The sequence below is a fragment of the Pelophylax lessonae genome, assembly GCF_965119305.1.
Source record: "Pelophylax lessonae genome assembly, chromosome: 3".
NCBI classification, from domain to species: domain Eukaryota; kingdom Metazoa; phylum Chordata; class Amphibia; order Anura; family Ranidae; genus Pelophylax; species Pelophylax lessonae.
This window is the reverse complement of record NC_138770.1, coordinates 1,850,819-1,877,249: the sequence shown is the minus strand read 5'-3', so window position 1 is coordinate 1,877,249 and position 26,431 is coordinate 1,850,819. Positions and strand designations below refer to the sequence as shown.

At 44.7% G+C, this 26,431-nt stretch overlaps 4 protein-coding genes across 4 annotated transcripts in view; 1 reads left to right on the top strand and 3 right to left on the bottom strand.

The window, feature by feature from the left end:
* The window catches only part of LOC309549119 (uncharacterized protein), a 2,919,967-nt gene that overhangs the window by 1,530,740 nt on the left and 1,362,796 nt on the right, over nucleotides 1–26,431 (top strand). The window lies entirely within an intron of this gene.
* The window catches only part of LOC309549117 (uncharacterized protein), a 4,285,597-nt gene that overhangs the window by 3,007,031 nt on the left and 1,252,135 nt on the right, over nucleotides 1–26,431 (bottom strand).
* Nucleotides 1–26,431, bottom strand: part of LOC309548660 (uncharacterized protein) — a gene marked incomplete at its 3' end in the record, with an annotated part of 76,737 nt that overhangs the window by 44,709 nt on the left and 5,597 nt on the right. The gene's annotated exons all lie outside the window — the stretch shown is intronic.
* Nucleotides 1–26,431, bottom strand: part of LOC309548661 (uncharacterized protein) — a gene marked incomplete at both ends in the record, with an annotated part of 37,553 nt that overhangs the window by 8,450 nt on the left and 2,672 nt on the right. The window contains one exon of the mRNA XM_082248626.1: nucleotides 9,776–10,508. Coding sequence (XP_082104752.1) covers nucleotides 9,776–10,508 — 733 coding nt within the window. The remainder of the gene's footprint in view (nucleotides 1–9,775; nucleotides 10,509–26,431) is intronic.

Here is a 26,431-nt window from a genome sequence, read left to right as displayed (position 1 = left end):
CCTCCCCATCCTGCCTTGTTGCTAGGTTGTTGCTAAGATAATCCCTTCCATTACTGTTTACCCTAACTATTAAAAGAGTGAGGTCTCTACGATGCAAACCCTGCAACTGTGTGATCCAACTTCCTTTTTGTAGAAGCTCTGAGCTCAGCGCTGCTGCGACGGATGAGATAGCAAACTGCGCTTGAACTTGAATCATAGATGGCCTCATTTTTTTCCACTGACGGGACCGTTTGTCCTTCCAATGGCCACAGTACGCCCCTGCCCTAAAGTCTGAAGGACAGTAAGCTGGCTCATTGTTTAGACCATTTTGAGACTGTCTGATCTAGAAGAACAGTACTATGAGCTTCAGAACTCTCATGCAAAAGTAAAAAGTTGGGTGAACCTTGGACTGAAGAGCCTGAGCCTGGGAACAGAGTTTGAAGTTTCTCTTGGGGAAGAAAAACTCTTGCTTGAGCTGTGTTTAGGATGAGACTCAGATATTCTAAGTGATGAGTTGGTTCCAGTACTGAGCTTGAAGGTTCAGGACCCAGTTGAACCTTCACAATGTCAGGACAGTTCTAGCTATGCTGTCAGCCAGAACCTAAGCTAATGAAGGTGTTCCAGATATCCCACAATGGGAATGCCCTTGGAGCACAGCAAGGCTAGCCCTGGGGGCCAGCGCCTCGGTCAACATTCAAAGTGCAGAAGAGAAGATGGAAGACCCACAGCAAAGGGGAGGAATTGCTGGTGTGCCAAAAAAACATGAATATTAAAGTATCCATCCTTGATGTCCACAGAGTTTAGAAAGTCTCATTGATTATACAGGTATTTGCAGTAATTGTTAGATAAGCATAATTCTGTATATGATATTGTGCTGTCTCTGGATCCCGTTCTATTTCTTCTGGGGTGCGTAGATTCTCCACAATGGATCATGACCAGGTAGTGGCTATTATGAGATCACTTTTTATACAGTAAGCCTCATGTTGGGTTTCACCCAGTCCTCGTGCCCTCGGAGACTGGATCTGGGAAATGTAGCAGAATACATATTGAGGCATATACTCATGCTCAACATAATGCCTACCGGAATTTTGAAAAAGAGTTGAAAAAATGGAAGGATGCATGTATAATAAAGGTTGGGTATGTGCTCTCTTATTGGTGGAGAGGGACAGGTCAGGGACAACCTGGTTTTCCGTGCCAGGTGACTTGGACTGTCCACAGAATGGACCCCATTGTCCTACAATGACACAATGTTGTGTTGTTGGGGACTGGAATGGAACTGGGCAAATAGAGCTGTCTAGAACTGTGGTCTCCAAACTGCGGCCCAGGGACCAGATTCCCTTTGCTTGCTTTTATCTGGCCCTTGGGGCACGATTTCTCCCACTGACATCAATGATGGTGCAGAGTTTCTCCCAATGACATCAATGGTGGGACAGAATTCCTCCCATTGCACCAACGAGGGGGAACAACTCCTCCCAATGACATCAACAATGAGACCCTCTGACACTAACAATGGGGCACAATCCCTCCCACTGACACCAACGATACAGCACTGTGTTACATTAACTGAGAATTGCACGGTCGTGCAACGCTGTACCCCAAAAAATATATATTTCCTTTTTTCCCACAAATGGAAAGTTCTTTTGGTGGTATTTGATCACCTCTGCGGTTTTGTGCTATAAACAAATAAAAAAGACAGATGATTTTGACAAAAAAAATTTTTTTGCTTTATAACATCCAATTAAAAAATCTAATTTCTTCATCAGTTTAGGCCAATATGTATTCTGCTACATATTTTTGATAAAAAAAATCCCAATACGTGTATATTGATCAGTTTGCGCAAAAGTTATCGCTTCTACAAACGATGGGATACTTTTAAAGAATTTTAATTTTTTCTAGTAATGGCGGCGATCAGCGACTTATAGCGAGAGTGCGACATTGCGGTGGACAAATTTCACTAACTGCAACTTTTTTGGGGACCAGTGGCACCAATACAGTGATAAGTGCTAAAAAAGTATGCACTGTCACTGTACTAATGACATTGGCAGGGAGGGGGTTAATATCAGGGGGCAATCAAAGGGTTAAATGCGTTCCTAGGGAGTGCTTACTCACTGTGGAGGAGGCACTTTAACTGTGGGAAGGCAGAGATCTGTGTTCCTGCTCAGAAACACACAGGAAGCTCGGGTTGCCACCTTTTCTTTAAGCCAAACCCAAACACTATAGCCACGCACGGCAACGTTTTATTTTTCTGTTTCAATATATTTATTGTTTTTCGAGGAGAGTAGAGAATTCAATACAACACAAATATCGCCCCACACAGGAGCTATTAATGTTCAGGTAATACAGGAAGAATAAAGATGAGACATAGATTAAAATTTATACAACAATGTAAACCTTTGTATCGTAACGATAATAGTAAATGATTAATGCAGCGGGGCAAAGAACAGGATAGGGAGAGAATTCCCCCGAGGGCCGGGTAAAGCTGTTAGGCAACATTTTATTTTTAAGTCTACGCTGTAGACTCTGATGTAAAGGGGGACGCTAATGTAAGGGGGTTTCTGCTCACCAAACCTCCCACTTGCATCAGAGTTTCCAGCATTTCCCTTTTAATTAGGGTTCCCAAAGCCCCCCTTACATCAGAGTCCACAGAGCACCCCTTAAATCTTACCTTAGTGTACTCACTCACTTGGAGGCACGAGAGAGAAGGGAGGGAATTCAGAAACACAGACATTGGATAGTGAGCTCACTTTACTGAGGATGGAGGCTCAGGCATCGAAGCCTTTCATCCACAATGTATCTGCCAGTTGCTGAGCTTCAAACTTCCAGCCCACACATCCCTTTCCTGAAGCACGGAACGCCAGGGATTGGGAGTGTGGGTGGGCAGACAGAGGGGTAGGGGTGGGAGAAAGAGGAGTAGATCAAGCCCTTTCTTCTCTTCTGTCCGTGTATGAGGGTGGAGCCGGGGCGTGCACATATATGCACTCAGTGGTTGTGGTACTTGGGGAGCCACAGTCCATTCCGAATATTGTGTCTGGATTTCAGGTGGCCTGAAACCAAGACATATGATTCAAAATCCGAACTGTCCAGAGGAATCCTGGATGGGTGGCAACCCTACAGGAAGCACCAGCTAAGTGTAGTATCCTGTTTAAAGGGTTTTAATAGCGAAGGATTAAAATCAATCACTCACTTGAGGTAAAATATACAAGTGCTCAACTGGTGTCAAAGTCTGTGGATCCTCCTAGAACAATCCTGCAGGACTTCTGTCCTCTGTTCCGGCTGCTGGGCAGAGAGATGCTGGCTCTGGAGCCTGGAGGAGCCCCAAGAAGCCACGCTAACCAGTGACATCCCCGGAAGGATAGGAGGTACCAGACGAGAAGGAAAGCAAGGCTACGCGCTCAGAGTATTTGGCTCCTTCTACAGGCCTTTCTTCTTGGTCTATACAGAGCCGGTCACAACTCTGAGGACAGCAGTCGCAGGTGGTCCCGTGCATTCCTTTATTATACCCCCATAACCAAAGACCAGTGACGTTTTCTGGATTTATAGAGTCCATTTTTTAATCATGAAAAAAAAATGTTTTTTTTTTTTCTTTTTTAGTGTAGATGTGAGGTGTGAGGTCTTTTTGACCCCAGATCTCACATTAAAGAGGACATGTCCTGCCTATTTCTATTACAAGGGATGTTTACCTTTTTTTTAAAAGGACAGTGTAAAAATAAAAAATAAAAGATAAAATAAATAGGAAAAAAAAATTAAAGTGCCCGTCCCAGTTATCTCGTGCGCAGAAGCGAACGCATATGCAAGCCCCGCCCACACATGTATACGGTGTTCAAAGCACACATGTAAGGTATCGCCGCAATCATTAGAGCGAGAGCAATAATTTTAGCCCTAGACCTTCTCTGTAACTCTAAGCTGGTAACCTATAGAAATTTGTAAAGTACCAAAGTTTGTCACCATTCCACGAGCGTGCGCCATTTTGAAGCATGACATGTTGGGTATCTATTTAGTCGACTTAACATTATATTTCACATTGTAGAAAGAAATTGGGCTAATTTTACTGTTTTCTTTTTTTTCACAAAAAAGTGCTTTATTGAGGTAATAAAAATAGGTAACAATTGAAATTCTTATTTTTTTTAAGTAAAAAAAGTGTATTTTTTTCCAAATCCAATCTTCACCCATCACGGTGAGCTTGGTCTTAGAGACCTTCAAAGGACTGGGTCCCCTATGTAAGAGGGGCCATGGCCTTGGACCTATAGAGCACCCTGAACGGAGCGCCTTTGGGATTTGGTATTACCAAGGGTCCAGCACCTAAAAGGACAACATTACAGGTACAACCTCGTATCTTCTCCCCGAGGCTCGGGTACCATCTTTTTAGTCCATTGACTGTTTAAGATGGATCCGATAGCTAACCCCTTAGATTCAGAGATCTTTGATCAGGGGGAAGTAGAATAATCTTCTTTGAAGACAAATGTGGAGAGACTCTCCACTGTGACCATCACCTTTAGACACTGGTGAAAAAACTGGGAGGTACTTCCTGTGGGAGGGGTTATATAGGGGGGGACATCCTTTCTGATTGGTGGCCAGTGTCCTTCACCTGTAGTTGGCTATATATCCCATATATTATGATTTATGGCTCTGTGTCCCGTGATGTATGAAAAGATGAGAAGACTCGGCACAGAATATTGTACGAAGAGTTTTTATTGTACAAGATCAGAATAAGCGATTACCACACAGTAATGATATGAATAAAATAAAGCTTAAATCTTTTATAATAGAATTAACAAATGTGTCAAATGGATTAATAATCATACATTGGTTGGACCAATAAAAAGCCGGCTACTTCAATAAATCAAAAGGAGCAAAAAAAATTAAGCAACCAATCATCAGGTATGCATTCTTGACCGTGATGCGATTGAGGACCCTATAATCAATGCAAGATCTCAACCCCCCCCCCCCTTCTAAGAAGGTTCACCAGTGAAAGATAAATCCTGATTGGCTGCTGTGGGTTAATGCATGTTACAGTGATATTTTTCCATCCAGTAGGTTAGATCTATATACATATTTATAAGTAGAACACAAAAAGAATAAAGCATTTCCCGTTAGGTCCTCATACAGTTCCATGATAGGCCATGTATTGTCATGATTGTATTCTGATGATTGCCCACTTGTTGCGCTTTCTATTTTTATGAATTTCCATCTGGTGCCCCATGTATTGTAACGATTGCCCACTGGTTGTCCCATGTATTGTCATGAATCACCTGTTGCCACATGCATTGCCATAATTGTCCATCTCTTGCCCCCTATAATGGGATGATTGCCCACTTGTTGCCCCATGTATTGTAATGATTTCCTGCCTGTTGCCTCATGTGGGGAGGGATCGGTAAAGGTAGACAGTTGAGTCATTATTTTACCACCCCCCTTAAGCTTAAATGGCAGCCGGATGGGGCGGTACACATGCCACTGCAATTTGCGGCTGCTGCAAACCTCACACCCCCCGGTCACATTGGACAATGCTATTCATCTGAATGGGGTTGTGCCGCAACAGCCCCGATGCATACGGTTGCGGCGTACTGGCGTGGGCTTTACAGGGTTAACATAAGGGCTCCCAGCTGCTTGCCAACCCCACAGCGCGTCAGAGGGCGATGCGGGTGTAAACCAACCCCGAGTAGACTGTGGTGGTTTCACATTTGTTTATGGACTAAACAGTTCCACCCGTTACAATCCAGCGTCCATTTCCCGTAGTACCAGCAGGGGGCGTACTCTGATGTTTCATTAGATTTCCTTTATTTTGAAACATTTCCCGCACTCTGAACATGAAAACGGAGCCTCTAAGTGTGAATTCTCTGCCGTTTGAAATGTACATAAGGAGTGAAAAATTTCCCGCACCCTGAACATGAAATAGGACGCTCGCCCGAATGAACTTTCTGGTTTCTATGAAATAAACCTTTGTTTGGAAAACATTTCCCGCACTCATAACATTAACCACTTCCATACCGAGTCATGTAAAATGACGTCGGCAAAGTGGTTGTCTAGATCCGGGCCGCCGTCATATGACGTCGGCCCGTTCTAGCTGCTACTGCGCGCCCCCGGCGGCGCGCAGCGGCGCGATCAGGGATGAGGCTCGTCCCTCGGACATAGCCCATCCCTGATCAAGGTAAACAGCCAATAGAAATTGGCTGTTTACCATGTGATCGGCTGTGTCAATCACAGCCGATCACATGAGCGGCTCCAGCACGAGCCGCTCGTTCTCTCTGCAATGCGCGCCCCCGGGGGCGCGCAGAGCAGCGATCGGGGACGAGGCTCGTCCCTCGGACAGAGTCGATCCCCGATCTAGGTAAAGAGCCAATGAAATTGGCTCTTTACCACGTGACCGGCTGTGTCCAATCACAGCCGGTCACAAATGTCAACAGAGAACACGGTAACTAGCTGTCACCGTGTTCTCCTCCTCACACACTGATCCTGTGTGAGGAGGAGATTGTGGTAACAGCTAGTTACCAAGTACAGTGCACCCCAAACACACTGATTGCCCCCCCCCCAATAAAGAGCACCTGTCACTAGCCCATCAAAGTACCCGAGTACCTGTCACCAGCCCATCAGGTACTCAGATGACAGGTACTTGGGTACTCTGATGGGCTGGTGACAGGTATTCGGGTACTCTGATGACAGGTACTCGGGTACTCTGATGACGGGTACTCGGGTACTCTGATGACGGGTACTCGGGTACTCTGATGACAGGTACTCGGGTACTCTGATGACAGGTACTCGGGTACTCTGATGACAGGTACTCGGGTACTCTGATGACGGGTACTCGGGTACTCTGATGACGGGTACTCGGGTACTCTGATGACAGGTACTCGGGTACTCTGATGACAGGTACTCGAGTACTCTCATGACGGGTACTCGGGTACTCTGATGACGGGTACTCGGGTACTCTGACAGGTACTCGGGTACTCTGATGACAGGTACTCGGGTACTCTGATGACAGGTACTCGGGTACTTTGAGTACCTGTCAACGGAGTACCCGTCATCAGAGTACCTGAGTACCTGTCACCTACCCATCAGAGTACCCGAGTACCTTCCACCTGCTCATCAGAGTACCTGACGCCTGAAGTACCCAAGTACTTGCCGCCTGCTCATCAGTACCCATCACTACTCATCAGTACTCATCAGTACCTATCACGTATCAGTACTGATCATCAGTACCCATCAGTACAGTATCACCTATCACCTATCAGTCAGTGAGTACTACTCATCAGTACCTGTCACCTGCCCATCAGAGTACCCGAGTACCTGTCGCCTGCCTATCGGAGTACCCGAGTACCTGCCACCTGCTCATCAGTACCAGAGTACCTGTCACCTGCCCAACAAAGTACCCGAGTACCTGTCACCCTTCATACAGCCACCATGTCCAAGTCCAAAAAGGTTTATATACGTCCTCCGTTTAAACCTAAATACCGGTGTTATGGCAGCAGATAGCTGCCATAACCCTGGTATTTTTTTAAACGGTGGACGGTTGGCTTTCCGATAAGGGTGGTCCCAGTGGCAGATTCGCCGTGGGATCACCCTTCCGGGATGGCGGAAGAGGCGCCCCCCCCCTCCCGACGCGTTCCGGTCCTTTTCCCCGCTTACCGGACCCGCCGGCAGCGGGGAAAACGATCCGGTCCCAGATCCTCACAGACAGGATGTCGAGTGAGGTCAAGCTTGCCCTCACTTGACTCTATGGTCTTGGAGGACCGGAGCTACGGAAAATGTTGTTGCCTAGCAACCGGTTTAAAGGTCCTTTTTTTTTTTTTTTTTCATTTTATATTATAATTATTTTTTTATTTTTTTTTTTATATCTTTTAGTGTACTTGTGAGATCTGAGGACTTTTTGACCCCAGATCTCACAAAAAAGAGGTCCTGTCGTGCCTATTTCTATTACGAGGAATATTTACATTTCTTTTAATAGAAATAAAAATGATCAATTTTTTTTTTTTAAACGGTGTAAAAATAAAAAATAATAAATAAAATAAATAGTAAAAAAAAAAAAAAAAAAAAAAATTAAAGCGCCCTGTCCCCGTTAGCTCGCGCGCAGAAGCGAATGCATACAGAAACCCCGCCCACATATGTAAACGGTGTTCAAACCACACATGTGAGGTATCGACGCGATCGTTAGAGCAAGGGGAATAATTTGAGCCCTAGACCTCCTCTGTAACTCAAAGATGGCAACCTGTAGAAATTTTTAAATTGTCGCCTATGGGGATTTTTAAGTACCAAAGTTTGTCACCATTCCGTGAGCGTGCGCAATTTTGAAACATGGCATGTTGGGTATCTATTTACTCGGCGTAACATTATCTTTCACATTATGGAAAAAAATTGGGCTAACTTTACTGGTTTCTTATTTTTTAATTAAAAAAAGTGAATTTTTTCCAAAAAAATTGCGTTTGGAAGACCGCTACGCAAATACGGTGTGATAAAAAATATTGCAATAATCTCCATTTTATTCTCTAGGGTCTCTGCTAAAAAAAAATATATAATGTTTGGGGGTTCTAAGCAGTTTTCTAGCAAAACAACTGATTTTAGCTTGTAAACACCAAATGTCAAAAATAGGCCTAGGCAAGTGGCTAGGATGCATGATGATGCTCCTTGGATGTTAGGCCCATCTATATGGCTAGGCTGTGAAAAAGTCTCACACATGTGGTATTGCCATACTCAGGAGGAGTGGCAGAATGTATTTTGGGGTGTCATTTTTGCTATGTACATGCTATGTGTTAGGAATATCCTATAAATTGACAACTTTGTGTAAAAAAAAAAAGTTTTCATTTTTTTCCCACATTTTCCAAAAACCTGTGGAAAAAAATGATATGTTCAAACGACCCATAATGCCTCATAGAATATACGTTGGAGTGTTTGCTTTCCAAAATGGGGTCATTTTGTGGACTTTTCCATTGTATTGGTGCTCTAGGGCCTTGAAAAGTGTGATAGGTAGTAAGAAAGTTTTATGTGTATTTATGCTCCTAGAACGCCTGAAGGTGCTTCTTGGACGTGGAGTCTCTTTTTGTGGCCAGGCTGTGTAAAAGTCTCACACATGTGGTATCGCCATACTCGGAAGGAGTAGCAGAATGTATTTTTGGGTGTAATTTTTGCTGTGTACATGCTATGTGTTAGAAATAGCTTATAAATTGACAACTTTGTGGGAAAAAAAAGAAAAAAATTTTTTTTTCTTAATTTTCCCAAGAATTGTGGGAAAAAATTACAACTTCAAAAAACTCACCATGCCTCTTACTAAATACCTTGGACTGTCTACTTTACAAAAAGGGGTCATTTGGTCGGTATTTGTACTGTCCTGACATTTCAGGGCCTCAAGAAAGGAGATAGGCAGTCAGTACATCTGGTGTGATCAATTTTCAGTAATTGGTACCATAGCTTCTAGACTCAATAACTTTCACACAGACTAAATAATATACACTAATTTGGGTTAATTTTACCAGAGACATGTAGCAGTATACATTTTGGCCCAAATGTATGAAGAAAATTTTATTTTTTGCAAAATTTCATAATTGAAACTAAAAAAAAGTGTTTTTTTTTCAAAATATTTGCTCTTTTTTTGCATATATCACGAAAAAAAAAAACCCAGTTGTGATCAAATACCACCAAAAGAAAGCTCTATTTGTGTGAAAAAAATGATAAAAATTTTGTTTGGTTACAGTGTAGCATGACTGAGCAATTGTCATTCAAAGTGTGAGAGTGCTGAAAGCTGAAAATTGGTCTGGGCAGGAAGGGTGTCTAACTGCTCTGTATGGAAGTGGTTAAAAAGGGAACTCACTTGTGTGAATTCTCTTATGGCTAAGAAGGTGTACTTTCTGATTAAAACTTTTCCCGCACTCTGAACATGAATAGGTAGGATCACCTGCGTGTATTCTCTGATGTCTAAGAAGGTTTCCTTTGTCATTAAAACATTTCCCGCACTCTGAACATGAATAGGGAAGGTCACCTGTATGTATTCTCTGATGCTTAAGAAGGCTTCCTTTATTATTAAAACATTTCCCGCACTCTGAACATGAATAGGGAAGCGCACCTGTGTGTATTCTCTGGTGCCGAAGAAGGTTTGCTTTTCGACTAAAACATTTCCCGCACTCTGAACATGAATAGGGAAGCGCACCTGTGTGTATTCTCTGATGCCTAAGAAGGTGTCCTTTTTGACTAAAACATTTCCCGCACTCTGAACATGAAAAAGGACGCTCCCCTGTGTGAAATCTCTGGTGCTCAAGAAGGCTTCCTTTTTGACTAAAACATTTCCCGCACTCTGAACATGAATAGGGACGCTCACCTATGTGTAATCTCTGATGGCTAAGAAGGCTTCTTTTCTGTTTAAAACATTTCCCGCACTCTGAACATGAATAGGTATGCTCACCTGTGTGTATTCTCTGGTGCTGAAGAAGGTGTCCTTTTTGGCTAAAACATTTCCCGCACTCTGAACATGAATAGGGACGCTCACCTGTGTGTATTCTCTGGTGCTTAAGAAGGTTTCCTTTGTGTTTAAAACATTTCCCGCACTCTGAACATGACAATGAATTCTCTCCTGTATGGTATATAGAAGATTCCCTGAGATGAGATGGTTTCCCGCACCCGTCGGCACTGTCAGATATTAGAGGACTATGTGAAGTATCAGGAGATTCCAATGATCTCCTCCAATGGTGAGGTGTGTCATGTATATTATGAGGAACGGGATTTACTTCTGGAGAAGATGCCATGTCATTATCTTCTGTAGTCACATCTTCCTCCGATGACCTTCTATTCCCACCACAGAGTCCGTCTGTCAGAAGACAAGAAACATTACCAAGAGTTTTCCACACTCAAATACACTGCTCAACACTTTATAATCAGAGTATAGCATCAAGTCAGGGAAACTCCTGGGATATTCATCTGCTCAGTCAAGTAGTAGAGGGGGTTGTTACCAACAGGTGCACTAGATGGGCAACAATGAGACGACCTCCAATACAGGAATGGTTTTACAGGTGGAGGCCACTGACATTTTCCCTACTCATCTTTTCTGAGTGTTTGTCACTAGTTTTGCATTTGGCTGGGGTCAATGTCACTACTGGTAGTATGAGGCCATACCTGGACCCTATAGAGGTTGCACAGGCAGTCCAACTCCTCCAGGGTGGCACATCAATACCTCCCATTGCCAGAAGGTTTGCTGTGTCTCCCAGCACAGTCTCAGGAGCATGGAGGAGATTCCAGGAGACAGGCAGTTACTCTAGGAGAGCTGGACAGGGCCGTAGAAGGTCCTTAACCCATCAGCAGGACCGGTATCTGCTCCTTTGTGCAAGGAGGACCAGGATGAGCACTGCCAGAGCCCTACAAAATGACCTCCAGCAGGACACTGGTGTGAATGTCTCTGACCAACCAATCAGAAACAGACTTCATGAGGGTGGCCTGAGGGCCCGACGTCCTCTAGTGGGCGCTGTGCTCACTGCCCGGCACTGTGGAGCTGGATTGGCATTTGCCATTGAACACCAGAATTGGCAGCTCCACCACTGGCACCCTGTGCTTTTCACAGATGAGAGCAGGTTCACCCTGAGCACATGTGACAGACGTGAAAGAGTCTGGAGAAGCCGTGGAGAACGCTGAGCTGGCTGTAACATCGTTCAGCATGACCGGTTGGGTGGTGGGTCAGTGATGGTCTGGGGAGGGGTATCCATGGAGGGACACACAGACCTCTACAGGCTAGACAATGGCACCCTGACTGCCATTAGATATCGGGATGAAATCCTTGGACCCATTGTCAGACCCTATGCTGGTGCAGTGGGTCCTGGGTTCCTCCTGGTGCACAACAATGCCCGGCCTCATGTGGTGAGAGTATGCAGCCAGTTCCTGGAGGATGAAGGAATTGATACCACTGAATAGCCCCCACACTCACCTGACCTGAATCCAATAGAACACCTCTGGGACATTCTGTTTCAGTCCATCCGATGCCTCCAGGTTGCACCTCAGTCTGTTCAGGAGCTCAGTGATGCCCTGGTCCAGATCTGGGAGGAAATACCCCAGGACACCATCCGTTGTCTCATTAGGAGAATGTCCCGACGTTGTCAGGCATGCATACAAGCACGTGGGGACCATACACACTACTGAGGACCATTCTGAGGTCCTGCAATGACATTTCACCAAAATGGACTCGCCTGCTGCATCGTTTTTTCACTTTGATTTTTGGGGTGTCTTTGAGTTCAACCCTCTGTATATCAGTATAGTCCTAACGCATTACCCAGTCCATACAAGTTTAGATCCTAACACATTACCCAGTCCATACCAGTATAGATCCTAACACATTACCCAGTCCATACCAGTATAGATCCTAACAATGTTACCCAGTCCATACCAGTATAGATCCTAACACATTACCCAGTCCATACCATTATAGATCCTAACACATTACCCAGTCCATACCAGTATAGATCCTAACACATTACCCAGTCCATACCAGTATAGATCCTAACACATTACCCAGTCCATACCATTATAGATCCTAACACATTACCCAGTCCATACCAGTATAGATCCTAACACATTACCCAGTCCATACCAGTATAGATCCTAACGCATTACCCAGTCCATACCAGTATAGATCCTAACACATTACCCAGTCCATACCAGTATAGACCCTAACGCATTACCCAGTCTATACCAGTATAGATCCTAACACATTACCCAGTCCATACCAGTATAGATCCTAACACATTACCCAGACCATACCAGTATAGATCCTAACACATTACCCAGTCCATACCAGTATAGATCCTAACACATTACCCAGTCCATACCAGTATAGATCCTAACACATTACCCAGTCCATACCAGTATAGATCATAACACATTACCCAGACCATACCAGTATAGATCCTAACACATTACCCAGTCCATACCAGTATAGATCCTAACACATTACCCAGTCCATTCCAGTATAGATATACAGCATGATATTTTCCCCATTGAGATCTGATGTGTTTTCAAAGTGTTCCTTTCATTCTTTGGAGCAGTGTATGTTGGTTGAACATTTCAAAGTGTAAAAGAGATCTGTGGTGGAACTGGGTGCAATCACAACACCAAACTATGACAACTAACCAGATCAATGATACCACCCAACCAAACATCACTAAGTAAGCTTTAAACCAGGCATGTCCAACCTGCGGCCCAGAACCACAGGCAATGCGGCTCACTGCCCCCTGACAATTATTATTTTTTTGCTGGGGAGGAAGGAAGTCGAGTCGGGGGCAAGGCCACAACAGCTTCTAACTAACTGTAGGAAGAGGCTGCCTCGGAGCCTCTGTCAATGATAGACAGCACATTGGTGACGTCCATCATAGGAGCCGGTCCAGGAGGCAGGACTTCGTATGACAGCGGTCACCGGGTAAGCAGGAGATCCCTCCTCTGTGTAATCCAGCGGCTCTCCTCTCTCTTCATTGCAGACTGCATTGGATGGGCACGCACTGGTGAAGCTACATTGTATGGGCACTGATCAGGCTGCATTGGATAGGAATGCACTTGTGAGGCTGCATTGGATGGGCACTGATCAGGTTGCATTGGATGGGCACTGATCAGGCTGCATTGGATTGGCATGCACTTGTGAGGCTGCATTGGATGGGCACTGGCTGGGCACGCACTGGTGAAGCTGCATTGGATGGGCACTGGCTGGGCACGCACTGGTGAAGCTGCATTGGATGGGCATGCGGGAAGGGCGCGGCAGCGTTTTATTACTTATATACCTTAACTGTAGTATATATTTTATATGCGGCCAGAGAAAATTTCTCTACACTCAATGTGGCCCGAGAAAATTTCTCTACACTCAATGTGGCCCAGAGAAGCCAAAAGGTTGGACACCCATGCTTTAACCCATTCTTCCATAATTACCTGAGCTGATATCTGGAGAAGTTTCTTCCTCTTTAACTGCATCCATCATCCCAACCTCCTCTGTAAAATGCTGATCACCCCTCACATACGTCTTTTCATTTATAACCCCAATTTGTACATTTATCAGATCTTCATCCTAAACCAGCAAAATGGGAGAAATAATATTAAATACAAAAAAATAATAATAATAGAAGAATGATATCTCTTAGGGCTTGGGATCACTTTCCTACATTCTCATTCACCTGATGATGGTGAGGGATGGTGTGACCTTCCTGTGTGGAATCCCGGGAATACAGAGGACCACCCTTCTCCATAGACTGCTGATCCCCAAACATCTCTTCATTTTCCACTTTAACCTCAACTTTGATGTCTTTCTGTTCCTCACCCTAAAGGGCAAATAATAGATTTGGAAAAGGAAGAAAGAAATGATTCAGAAGAATGTCATCTCAAAGCGTAGAAATCTACAATGTATTTGAGTTCTAGTTGCTCAGTCCCATCTACCTGATTATGTTGTGCATAGTTATGTTCTTTCCATGTGGAATCTGGGGAATACAGAGGATGGGGACTTCTCTCTGGTGGGTTTGTATCACGGAATGGCTCCATCAAACCAACCTCATCATCCTCCTCTTTTATCTCTTCTTTAACCTTACGTGTGATGGTGTGATCTTCCTGTTTGGAATCCCGGGAATACAGAGGACGGGGACATCTCTCTGGTGGGTTCCTGGTATTAGGTGGCTCCATCATATCCTTGTGTCCTTCTGAAAACTCCTCCATCACTCCATACTCCTCATCCTCCTCTTTATACTCTTCTTTAATATCAATATTATCATCCCCGAGGTTTCCTCTCTGAATATATAATAAAACATTTCTTGTAACAAACATGCTGTGTATAAATCAGAACTACCAATAATTGTCACTCATCTACCTGATGATGGTGAGGGATGGTGTGACCTTCCTGTGTGGAATCCCGGGAATACAGAGGACGGGGACATCTCTCTGGTGGGTTCCCATTACTGGATCCATCTGTAGGAAACACACACACTGACTGAATACATTGTTTCTATGTGTTTATCAGATGATGGGGGATCTAGGTGGAGCCTCCGTACTGCTCTCTCCTTTACAATAAAGTCTCCTCTTACCCGGTGATGTGAGGGGCGGCTGATTCTCCATCATGACGTCCTTGTAGAGATCCTTGTGTCCTGCTAAGAATCTTCTGAGACTCCTCTTCACCTCTCTGGTCAGGTCTCTGTTTTATTAATAGAGATAAGAGTGATGTCATGTGACAAATGAGAGAAAGCAAGGTGGCAGCATTGGGGCTGTGTGAAGAGTGGGGGACAGAAGCATTGAAAAGGCGGTGTGAGGAGTGGAGATCTGCAATGTTGAATAAGGGAATGAAGAGTGGGGGAACAACAGTGTCAGTGGAGGTTCTGGAAAATAGGTGAGCAGTGGGAGAAAGGGAATGAGGAGCGGGGGACAGTGGTGTTAGATGGGGGGTAAGGAGCGGGGGGACAGTGGTGTTAGATAGGGGGTGAGGAGTGGGGGACAGTGGTGTTAGATGGGGGGTGAGGAGCGGGGGACAGTGGTGTTAGATGGGGGGTAAGGAGCGGGGGACAGTGGTGTTAGATAGGGGGTGAGGAGTGGGGGACAGTGGTGTTAGATGGGGGGTGAGGAGCGGGGGACAGTGGTGTTAGATGGGGGGTGAGGAGCGGGGGCAGCGGTGTTAGATGGGGGGATGAGGGAGTGGGGGACAGCGGTGTTAGATGGGGGGTGAGGATCGGGGGACATCGGTGTTAGATGGGGGATGAGGAGCGGGGGACGGCGGTGTTAGATGGGGGATGAGGAGCGGGGGACAGCGGTGTTAGATGGGGGGTGAGGAGCGGGGGACAGCGGTGTTAGATGGGGGGTGAGGAGCGGGGGACATCGGTGTTAGATGGGAAATGAGGAGTGGGGAGAGTGGTATTAGATGGGGTGATGAGCGGGGAACAGTGGTGTTAGATGGGGGCAGGTAGCGGTGTCTTCTGGACACATGCAGAGATATATAGATGGCACAGACATGGTGGGGTTCCTGGTCATCCAGTATATACAGATCTGGGGGCCCAGTTGGTGTTGGGGCAGAGGACTGGATTAATGTTAGTAGTGACGAGGGAGGAAAGCTGCTGAATATTTCCAGAGGTGAGTGTCGGGATCACCCCGAGCTCTGCCTCTTCCCCAGATAGATTATGAGTACCTCGGCTCTGCCTGGTGAGGGCGCTACAGGAGAGCTGGAGGAAGTTTTGCTGCTCATCCTACTTATGTGATTTCACCGGGGGACTGCAATCTGATTCTCAGTGTTATGCGTTCCTCTCTTTCTGTTCCCCCGACATAAAAACGTAAGGAGGAAATTTTCTTTATGTAATTAAAGATTATATATAGAAAATAATATCTTATTACCTCCTCTGCTGCCACTTCCAGCTACGTCTCCTCTCTACTTCCTCCCAACTCGCCTCTGAATATTCTATTTATATCTGACATCACTTCCTCTGTGGACCTACATCACTTCTTGTCAGTATCTTACATCACTTCCTGTCAGTATCTTACATCACTTCCTGTCAGTATATTACATCGCTTCCTGTCTGTGCGTTCCACTGTTCTAAAATTTTCTTGGACCCGTGAAAAAATCGGACCTCGTCACTTCCGGTTATGGGAGTCTCAAGTGCGCATGCGCACAAGACATTATCTTGGTTTGGTAAACTTATAACACAGAGCGGGCAGTTGAATGAGAGCAGGCGGGGCTGAGGTGGGACGGAAGACACAGCCGCGTCATCTGCAGAGCTGAATAGAGGAGGCGGGACGGAGGTGCGGCCGTGTAATAAATGCAGGACTTTAGCGACTCCTTGTTTTATTATCTTTAGTAATTATCCTATTATTTATCCTTAGGATTTCATTACATTTAGTATTTCTTATTTTGTATTATAGAAATACTAAATGTAATGAAATCCGAAGGATAAATAATACGATAATTACTAAAGATAATAAAACAAGGAGTCGCTTAAGCCCTGCATCTATTACACGGCCGCACCTCCGTCCCGCCTCCTCCGCCAGCTCTGCATATGTGCCTCCCTCCCTAATGTCTCGATGATGCGGCGGTGTCCTCCGTCCTCCGTCGCACCTCAGCCCCGCCTTCTCTCAATCAGCTGTCCGCTCTCTGTTATAATTTTTCCAAACCTCGAAAAATGTCTTCTGCGCAAGCACACGGACGACTCCTATCAGCTCTTTTGTGATGCTCTGTCACCGGAAGTGACGAGGTACGATTTTTTCACAGGTCCGACAAAATTTTACAACACCACCTCACAAAAGTCAGGTCACCACCTTGTGGACCATATTGGGATTTTTGTACTTAGCGTTCTTACAGTGATTGTAGGCGTATTTGTTCCTCGCAGCAAAACAGTTGAGTTCTCTCGGTGATGTTTTGGTTATTTGCTCTAACAGGTAACTTTTCAGGACTGGCCTTCAGGGTGTTCTCCCTTCATCTTCTTCCGAACAGTATCAGTATTTCTTGTTAGAAAACTTCTTAGAACCCCCAAACATTATACAATTGTTTTATTTTAGCAAAGGCCCAAGAGAACAAAATGGCAGTGATTGCAATTTGTTATGTCACACAGTATATGCGAAGCGGTTTTGCAAACACAGTTTTTTGGGGAAAAAGACACTTTGACCATTACCCCAAATGGTTTACCCATTCTACCCATACGTCTTTGTCATACGTCTTACCCATACGTCCAAATTACCCATACGTCTTTGGGGTTCAGTGGTAATAGCGGGGTGGTGGGTGCACCTACAGGCATCATGGGGGTATCATTTTGTTCAGCCGGCGATTCTGTACAACGCAGAAGCAGGGCCGGCACCAGCCATAAGGCGGCCGCCTGAGGGCGCTAGGAGAGGGGGGCGCCAAAGCAGGGGTTTCCCACAAGGTGCTTATCCTAGCGGCGGCCGGCGCTGCTCCCACCTGTCCCTAGTTTACCGATACTGACAGGTGGCGCAGCGCAGCACATGTCCGGCCAGGCGCCGTTAAGTTCACCAGCTCGCCTCTTCTGCACTCCTCTCCCCCTTGCCAGATGCTGCGATGGCAGAGAGACAGGCTCAAAGACTCCGCCCCCTCTCTCCCTTCAGCCCTCTGGGTGAGGATGGCTGGATCCTGAAGAAAAAAAATCTCTCCTCCCACCTGGGCAGCAACAGAGAAAGGGATAGGAACGCCTCCAATTCAGCAGCACACAGAGACCATCGCCGCTGAACTGGAGAGCGTGTGAGATGAAAGGGAGTTTGGGGAGGAGCCTAGAGTTGAGTACGACCAGGGGGAGGAGCCAAGGCCAGCAGAGAGCCCGGGAGGAGAACTAGTGGCATGGTGGCACAGCACAGATGGAAATCTCTCTTTACTATCTCTGGAAGGTAGGGCAAGCAAGCTGCTTTTAGCTTTATGGTGTCAGAATCTGCCTTTAAATATTGTTGTAGCAGCCCTGCCCACAGTTTCTGATTATTCCTTGTGCCATGCCCACAGTCTCTGATTATTCATTGTGCCATGCCCACAGTCCCTGATTATTCATTGTGCCATGCCCACAGTCCCTGATTATTCATTGTGCCATGCCCACAGTCTCTGATTATTCATTGTGCCATGCCCACAGTCCCTGATTATTCATTGTGCCATGCCCACAGTCCCTGATTATTCATTGTGCCATGCCCACAGTCTCTGATTATTTCTTGTGCCATGCCCACAGTCTCTGATTATTCATTGTGCCATGCCCACAGTCTCTGATTATTTCTTGTGCCATGCCCACAGTCTCTGATTATTCATTGTGCCATGCCCACAGTCCCTGATTATTCATTGTGCCATGCCCACAATCTCTGATTATTCATTGTGCCATGCCCACAGTCTCTGATTATTCATTGTGCCATGCCCACAGTCTCTGATTATTTCTTGTGCCATGCCCACAGTCCCTGATTATTCATTGTGCCATGCCCACAGTCTCTGATTATTCATTGTGCCATGCCCACAGTCTCTGATTATTTCTTGTGCCATGCCCACAGTCTCTGATTATTCATTGTGCCATGCCCACAGTCTCTGATTATTCATTGTGCCATGCCCATAGTCTCTGATTATTTCTTGTGCCATGCCCACAGTCTCTGATTATTCATTATGCCATGCCCACAGTCTCTGATTATTCATTGTGCCATGCCCACAGTCTCTGATTATTCATTGTGCCATGCACACAGTCCCTGATTATTCATTGTGCCATGCCCACAGTCTCTGATTATTTCTTGTGCCATGCCCACAGTCCCTGATTATTTCTTGTGACATGCTCACAGTCTCTGATTATTCCTTGTGCCATGCCCACAGTCTCGGATTATTCCTTGTGCCATGCCCGCAGTCTGTGGCCATTTCTTGTGTCATGTCCGCAGTCTGCCATCATCTCTTCTGCCATGCCCACAGTCTCTGATTATTCCTTGTGCCATGCCCGCAGTTTGACCATTTCTTGTGCCATGCCCGCAGTCTCCGATCATCTCTTCTGCCATGCCCACAGTCCCTGATTATTTCTTGTGCCATGCCCTCAGTCTCTGATTATTCCTTGTGCCATGCCCACAGTCCCTGATTATTTCTTGTGCCATGCCCACAGTCTCTGATTATTCCTTGTGCCATGCCCACAGTCTCTGATTATTTCTTGTGCCATGCCCGCAATCTCTGACCATCTCTTGTGCCATGCCCGCAGTCTCTGATTGTCTCTTGTGCCATGCCTGCAGATTCTGACCATCTTTTTTGCCATGCCCGCAGTCTCTTACTGTCTCTTGTGCCATGCGGCAGTCTCTGACAGCCTCTTGTGTCGTGTCATATATGCAGTCTCTGAAAGTCCCTTGTGCCATGCCTCAGTCTCTGACCATCCCTTGTGCCATGTATGCAGTCTCTGAACATCTCTTGTGCCATTAATGCAGTCTCTGACCATCTATTGTGCCATGCCCACAGTCTCTGACCATTCCTTGTGCCATGCCCGCAGTCTCTGACCATTCCTTGTGCCATGCCCGCAGTCTCTGACCATTCCTTGTGCCATACACGCAGTCGCTCATCATCCATTGTTTCATGCATGCAGTCTCTGACAGCCTCTTGTGTCATGTATGCTGTCTCTGACAGCCTCTTGTGTCATGTATGCTGTCTCTGACAGTCTCTTGTGTCATGTATGCAGTCTCTGATTGTCTCTTGTACTATGTCAGCAGTCTCTGACCGTCTCTTGTGCCAGTTCTACAGTCTCTGACCGTTCCTTGTGCCATGCCAGCAGTCTCTGACTGTCTCTTGTGCCATGTATGCAGTATCTGATCATCTCTTGTGCCATGTATGCAGTCTATGATGATCTCTCTTGTGCCATGTATGCAGTCTATGATGATCTCTTGTGCTGCCATGTATGCAGTCTCTGATCATCTCTTGTGCCATCTATGCAGTCTCTGATCATCTCTTGTGTCATGTACGCAGTCTTTGACAATCTCTTGTAACATGTTTGCCGTCTCTGATCGTCTGTTGTGCCATGTATGCAATTTCTGACCTTCCCTTGTGCCATGTATGCAGTCTCTAACAATCTCTTGTGCCATGTATGCAGTCTCTGATGATCTTCTAGGCCATCTATGCAGTCTTTGACCATCTCGTGATCCATGTATGCAGTCTCTGACCATCCCTTGTGCCATGTATACAGTCTCTGATCATCTCTTGTAACATGTATGCAGTCTCTAATAATTTCTTGTACCATATATGCAGTCTCTGATCATCCCTTGTGCCATGTTAAATATTGATATTAGCACTGAAATCTGCCATTTTATGTACTTTTTTGAAGTGTCCGTAAAAAATGTGGCTGTCAGTAAATGTCATGATTTTTGCCAGTAAAAAATGTATGCTGTTTGAATATTTTGGGTGCCCATTTCTGTCATTTTCACTTGGGGAGGTTGGCAAGGAAAGTCTTTTTGTAGTTGGGAAATCCAAGAACCGCTGACCCCACAATCAATTGTTTAATCTTAGTAAAGGCTTCCTCTGCCTCTGAAGTCCATTGTATTTTGTCTCTAGCTGACATTGGAGTGCTATGAATCAGTTCAGCTAAGGGAGCTATTTCTGTTGCATAGTTTGCTATCCAAGACCTGCAAAAATTAGCCATTCCAAGAAAAGACATCATTTCCTTCTTAGTGCATGGTCTAGGAACCTGAAGTATAGCCGTCTTACGGCCTTCATCCAGATGCCTACCTTCCTGTGATATAGTATATCCTAAGTACTTCACCTGTGTCTTCCAAAGCTTCAACTTATCTTTACTGACCTTGTGTCCCTGCTCAGCAAGAAAGGACAACAGGGCCAGCGTATCTCTTTGGCAGCTTAATGCTGTAGGAGATGCCACCAATATGTCATCCACGTACAGAAGTATTTGGCTGTCACAGGGAGGTGTAAACCTGGACAAGTTGTTGGACATTTCTTGTGAGAAAATTGTAGGACTTTCACAATACCCTTGCGGTAATCGCGTATGTGTATACTTTTTTTGCTTATAAGTAAATGCAAACCAGAACTGACTATCTTTATGCAAAGATATTGAAAAGAACGCGTTACTTATATCAATAACAGAGAATACTCTGTTCTCAGGCTGAAGATCGTTCAGGAGGACATGGGGGTCAGGCACAACTGGGGCCCGTGGCACCACAGCCTTATTTACTGCCTGTAGGTCCTGAACGAGCCTCCACCCTCCCTGCGGTTTCTTAACAGGGAACAATGGTGTATTACAGGGCGAATCTGGACATTCTATGATTATACCTCTATCCAACAATTCTTTAATTACAGGATCCACCCCAGCTTCTGCATCTTTCCTTAAGGGGTATTGTTTTTGATAGGGTCTCATAGTACTTTTAGGGGTGATTTGTACTTCACTTGCTGTTTTGATCAGTCCAACATCACTCTTTCCTTTTGACCAAAGATAGTCGGGGATGTCTTTCAATGCATCCTCTCCCTCTTGGGTCAAGAGGAATAGTCATTCCTAGTACCGTCCTGAAAGGTGCACTCCTGGAGTACATTGTGTGACCCAATTAAGGTTGAAAGACTGGATTCCCTTTATTTTCTGTTGTTCAGGTGTCATATGTACCCAGTCGGTCAAAAGTTCCCCTAACTCATACCAATCTAACGAGACATTCCGAGTAATTGATACATGGGGTACAATTCTTCCCCTATGTAACTTGAATATCTCATCAGGAAGGAGACAGGTGGCCACACTGTTTCCCTCCTGATCCCAGTATAAAGTTTTCAACGTAATTCTGACCCCTGAAAATTTACCCAATTTTCTTTCATAATCAACATCAGTTCCTATGGAATGTTTAAAATACATAGTGCAGTGTAAATTATGTTGAACTTCATAGCTTTTCCCTTTAACCTTTTCTTCTGCTATTTTGAGAAGGGGTTTCTGCATGCTTCCTGGACCTGTGGAACTTAAGTCCAAGCTGTACCAGTAATAAGGTTCACTGTCAGCCTTCATCACATATGTTCCGCAGGCTTGGTGGGCTCTCAAGCCACCCTCTGCTGGTATCACTGAAATGTCTAGTGCATGCAGCAAGTCCCTGCCTAATAGGTTAATTGGACACTTTTCAGATATCACAATTTTACACTCTGTTTTTCTTTTTGTTTGTGGGTCCTCTACAAGAAGTTTTTCAGACACATCTTCTTCACATATTACACCACTCGCTGATTTTACAAAAATTGTTCCTTTTCTTTTGATTCCTTCAGGTAAATCCTGAGGGTGAATCAAAGTTTTACATGCCTCCGTGTCACACAAAAAGTAAATTTGTTTCCCTTGTACAGTGAGTGTTATTTCTGGTTTTATCTCATTTTGTAAATACATTTCCACATTGCATATGTCCAACATGTCAAGTTCTCCTGAATCGATTTCATTCTTAACACATTCTATTTCATTCTTCTTCTTTCCCATTAGTCATGCTTTCTCCTCTCTCTCTTCATCTCTCCTTGACTTACACTCTCTTGCCATGTGGCCCTTTTTACCACACAAAAAACATTCCCCTCTTTCCTTCCTACCCTCGTAATCTTTGATACGAGGTCTCCGTTGGGGCCTTCTTACCTTTCCGGTACCTTTTTCAATGACATATGCGTCAGTATCTTCTTCTACAAAAAAAACTTTTCCTTTCTTATTTTTCTTTTTTAATTGAAAATGACGCTCAGCGTGGCGTGCATATTCAATGAACTCATGGAGCCTGCAAGTTCTGTGAGTTATCATGTGCTTGGTCACGAAACCAGAAATGGGGGCTTGGAGTCCCTTTAAAATCGCATTTTTTAATTGTTGTTCATACGGAGTATCATTAACTAGATTTGCTGGAACCTCAATTCCAGAGTTATTATTAAACACTTCCCTCATTCTTATTATGAAGTTGTCAACGGTTTCATCCTCACCCTGAATATATTGATTAATGGCTGCCCAGTCAGCCCTTTGCACCCATCGCTGTTCTATTCTTGTTATCAGGGCATTTGTGTTTACCCCTAATTGGGCATTATTATAAGGTCCTAGTATCTGTCTTACAACCTGTTCTATTTCCCTGCCATTTAGATTATAACTGGCAATCATGCCCCTTACCCCATCCCTAAATTGTCTTCTATTTAACTTAGGATGTGGGATGCCCTCTGTGGCTTTCTTTACATCTTCAGATGTCCATGGTCTGTAGACCATGAGGGTATCAGGTAAAATATCAGGCTGTTGATCAGTACCTACATTCTGTCCTGCCCTGGGGTTGGGAACTTGAATCATGGGATATTCCTCCATTTTCCCGTGTTGGGGATAGGAGTTCTCTAATAGGGTTTAAGAGACCTACGATTTGATCTGTAAGGGAACCTGTTACAGCAGCGCTATAAGGAGTACCCTGTCTGGTCCTTTTGACAGACAAGGTTGTTCTTAGGGGCAGCATAGGCTCCCTTGGAACCTCAGGGTAAATTTGATACACTGGTGGGAGAGGAGGCACTACTAGTTGGGCTGATAGGGGTGCAGTTGCCTCAAGTGGGGGATCTGGAGCTGCAGGATTTTGTAAGGCTTGCTGAAGGACATTGGTAAGGCTTTGTAAGACAACAGAATTATTATCTTGTTCTTTATCTATGAACATCGTCTTTTTATGATTTTGGGAATTTATTCTCCTATTAGACTCTTCAAGCCATTTTTTGGCCTGAGGTAGTCCTAATTTCTTTTGTTTCTTAATCTTGGTACCGGGTTCACTTTTAATTCTCCTGCACAACTTGACACATGAATTTTTATCTAACGATGCATCAAAATCATAACATTTCATCCATTTCCCAAGATACTTCACACATATATCTAGTGTCTTCATTCATTTCTTCTTGGTTCACACATCTATGACCTATTTCCACACAATTTTTGGCCCATTCTTACACAATTTTTACCTCTTTTTAGCGTGCACGCAAATTATACACAATACTTTTGTTACCTCGCAGACAGCCACAGATTCTCTGGAAAACTTACTATACTCCTTCAATCTTCCAGTTCTATGTTCTACTAAAAAGCATCGGTATTCCTAACACTTATGCACAGTACTTTGTTATCTCACAGGCACTCACGGACTTAGTACAGCTGTACGTTGCTGTAGAATACACCGATCTTGCGCCCTGCTAAAAATACAGGCATGCAGTTTTAAATTTGTATATTTGATTCAGGGATATTTATGTTGTCTGCACAGGACTTCTTTACAGATTTACAAGGCTGCTTTGGACGTAAAAGTCCTACAAATTTCCTTTATCTGTGGCCTGGCGGTTAGAGACCACATCCCTGTGTCAAGCTAAAGCCCCGTACACACGTACCGATGGTCGGCTTACAAATGTTCCTCTTTTCTCCCCGGGATGTCGGTGTCTGCTGAAAAGTGCAAAGACAGCACAAGGACAGCACAAGAATTTTGTCCGCCGACTGCAGAAGTGATGTCATGTAATGGTTAACTTTCCCTGTGTTTTCTATTTTCTGAGCATGCCCAGTCTTGCAAATCTGCGGTCTGTCGGCCGAATTGTGTACTGACAGGCGAACAATCGTCCGTTCTGGTGTCGGCATACAAATATTTTCATGTTTGCACGAAAGACTTTTGTCCGCGGATTGTGCGCAGACATCTGTCGGAGGCACCATACTAACACGCGTACAATCGGCAGATCCTTCGTCCACCGACGTTTGTATGCCGACGATCGGTACGTGTGTACGGGCCTTTAGACAGAGACACTTAAGACAGACCGATATGCAGTTGTTGATCTCACGGATATTTATGTTGTCTGCACGGGACTTCTTTACAGAGTTACAAGGCTGCTTTGGACTTAAAAGTCCTACAAATTTCCTTCATCTGTGGCCCGGCTATATTATAGACCATATCCGTACATCAAACCAGACACAGAAACAAAGTATACTGACAAGAACACACTCTGATACATAGACAACAAGAGGAGATAGAGAAATTGCTCTGCAGTGCTTGACTGCCTACTCAGGACGCCCTGAGTACGTCTTACCAAAACGCAGATCTGTCACCTTATCTGCCCATCCAAGATGGCCACAGATGTTCGGAACGAGGAGCGCGTGACAACTCACTTTCTCTCAACAAGAATAGGACAAGTCAAACAAATAATATACATAGACAAACAAATAAACCTTTTTTTTTTTTAAAGGTATTTTTATTAATAAACATAAAACACAGACAACAGTCCGATATAAATCAGGAAGTACAATCAAGAAGGAAATAATGCATATCCAAGAATCATACAGACAGAAGTACAGGGCAGTAAGGCAAATAACATCAACCACAGTAGCGCAAACATAGCAACCTTAATTGACTGCTCCCATCCCGCCTCTCCCGCTCCAACCAGAAACTTCACAAATAAACCTTTTAACCATTTACACAACTAACATTTTTAGTGTGATCGATATATGCATATATAAATAAAATGTTCTTACCTTGAACCAGATTGGGTCTCTTTCTTACTGATTCGTGGAAAACCCTTCACCTGTTACTACGGCCAGCCAGTTAACCGGCCTCTGGTTACGCCAATTCAGATGGAGGACTTTAAGATAGGAATTCCGCTTGTACCGGAAATTCCCCTGTACAGTATTGGTCACCGGTGTCTAGCCTTTCACAGGATGTTGGATATCCGAGTCACGGCACCAGATGTAAGGGAAATTACCGTTAGACCACAAGCTGATTCAAAGAAGAATTCATTTATTACTCGTATACGAGGAGTCAGGTTATATCGACATACTTTCTGTGAGCTTCTATAACCCGTCTGGTTTGCATACGTGTCTTCCATCCTTATATATGTTTTAGAAATCGTTAAAATTGAAACCCCCCTCCTTCCTTTGGACAATGATTGACAGCCTTTAATATATCCTAAGGAAGGGGGTTGAACAGTAGCCTATTGTATTCTAAACATCTGGACAGGATATACAGAGTTAGGCATGTAGTAAGTCTTTGTAAATGTGAAAACTTAATATAAGGTCTTAACAAGGAACATATGGCAGGATATGCAGTAGCCACTGTTTAAATTATTAGCAGA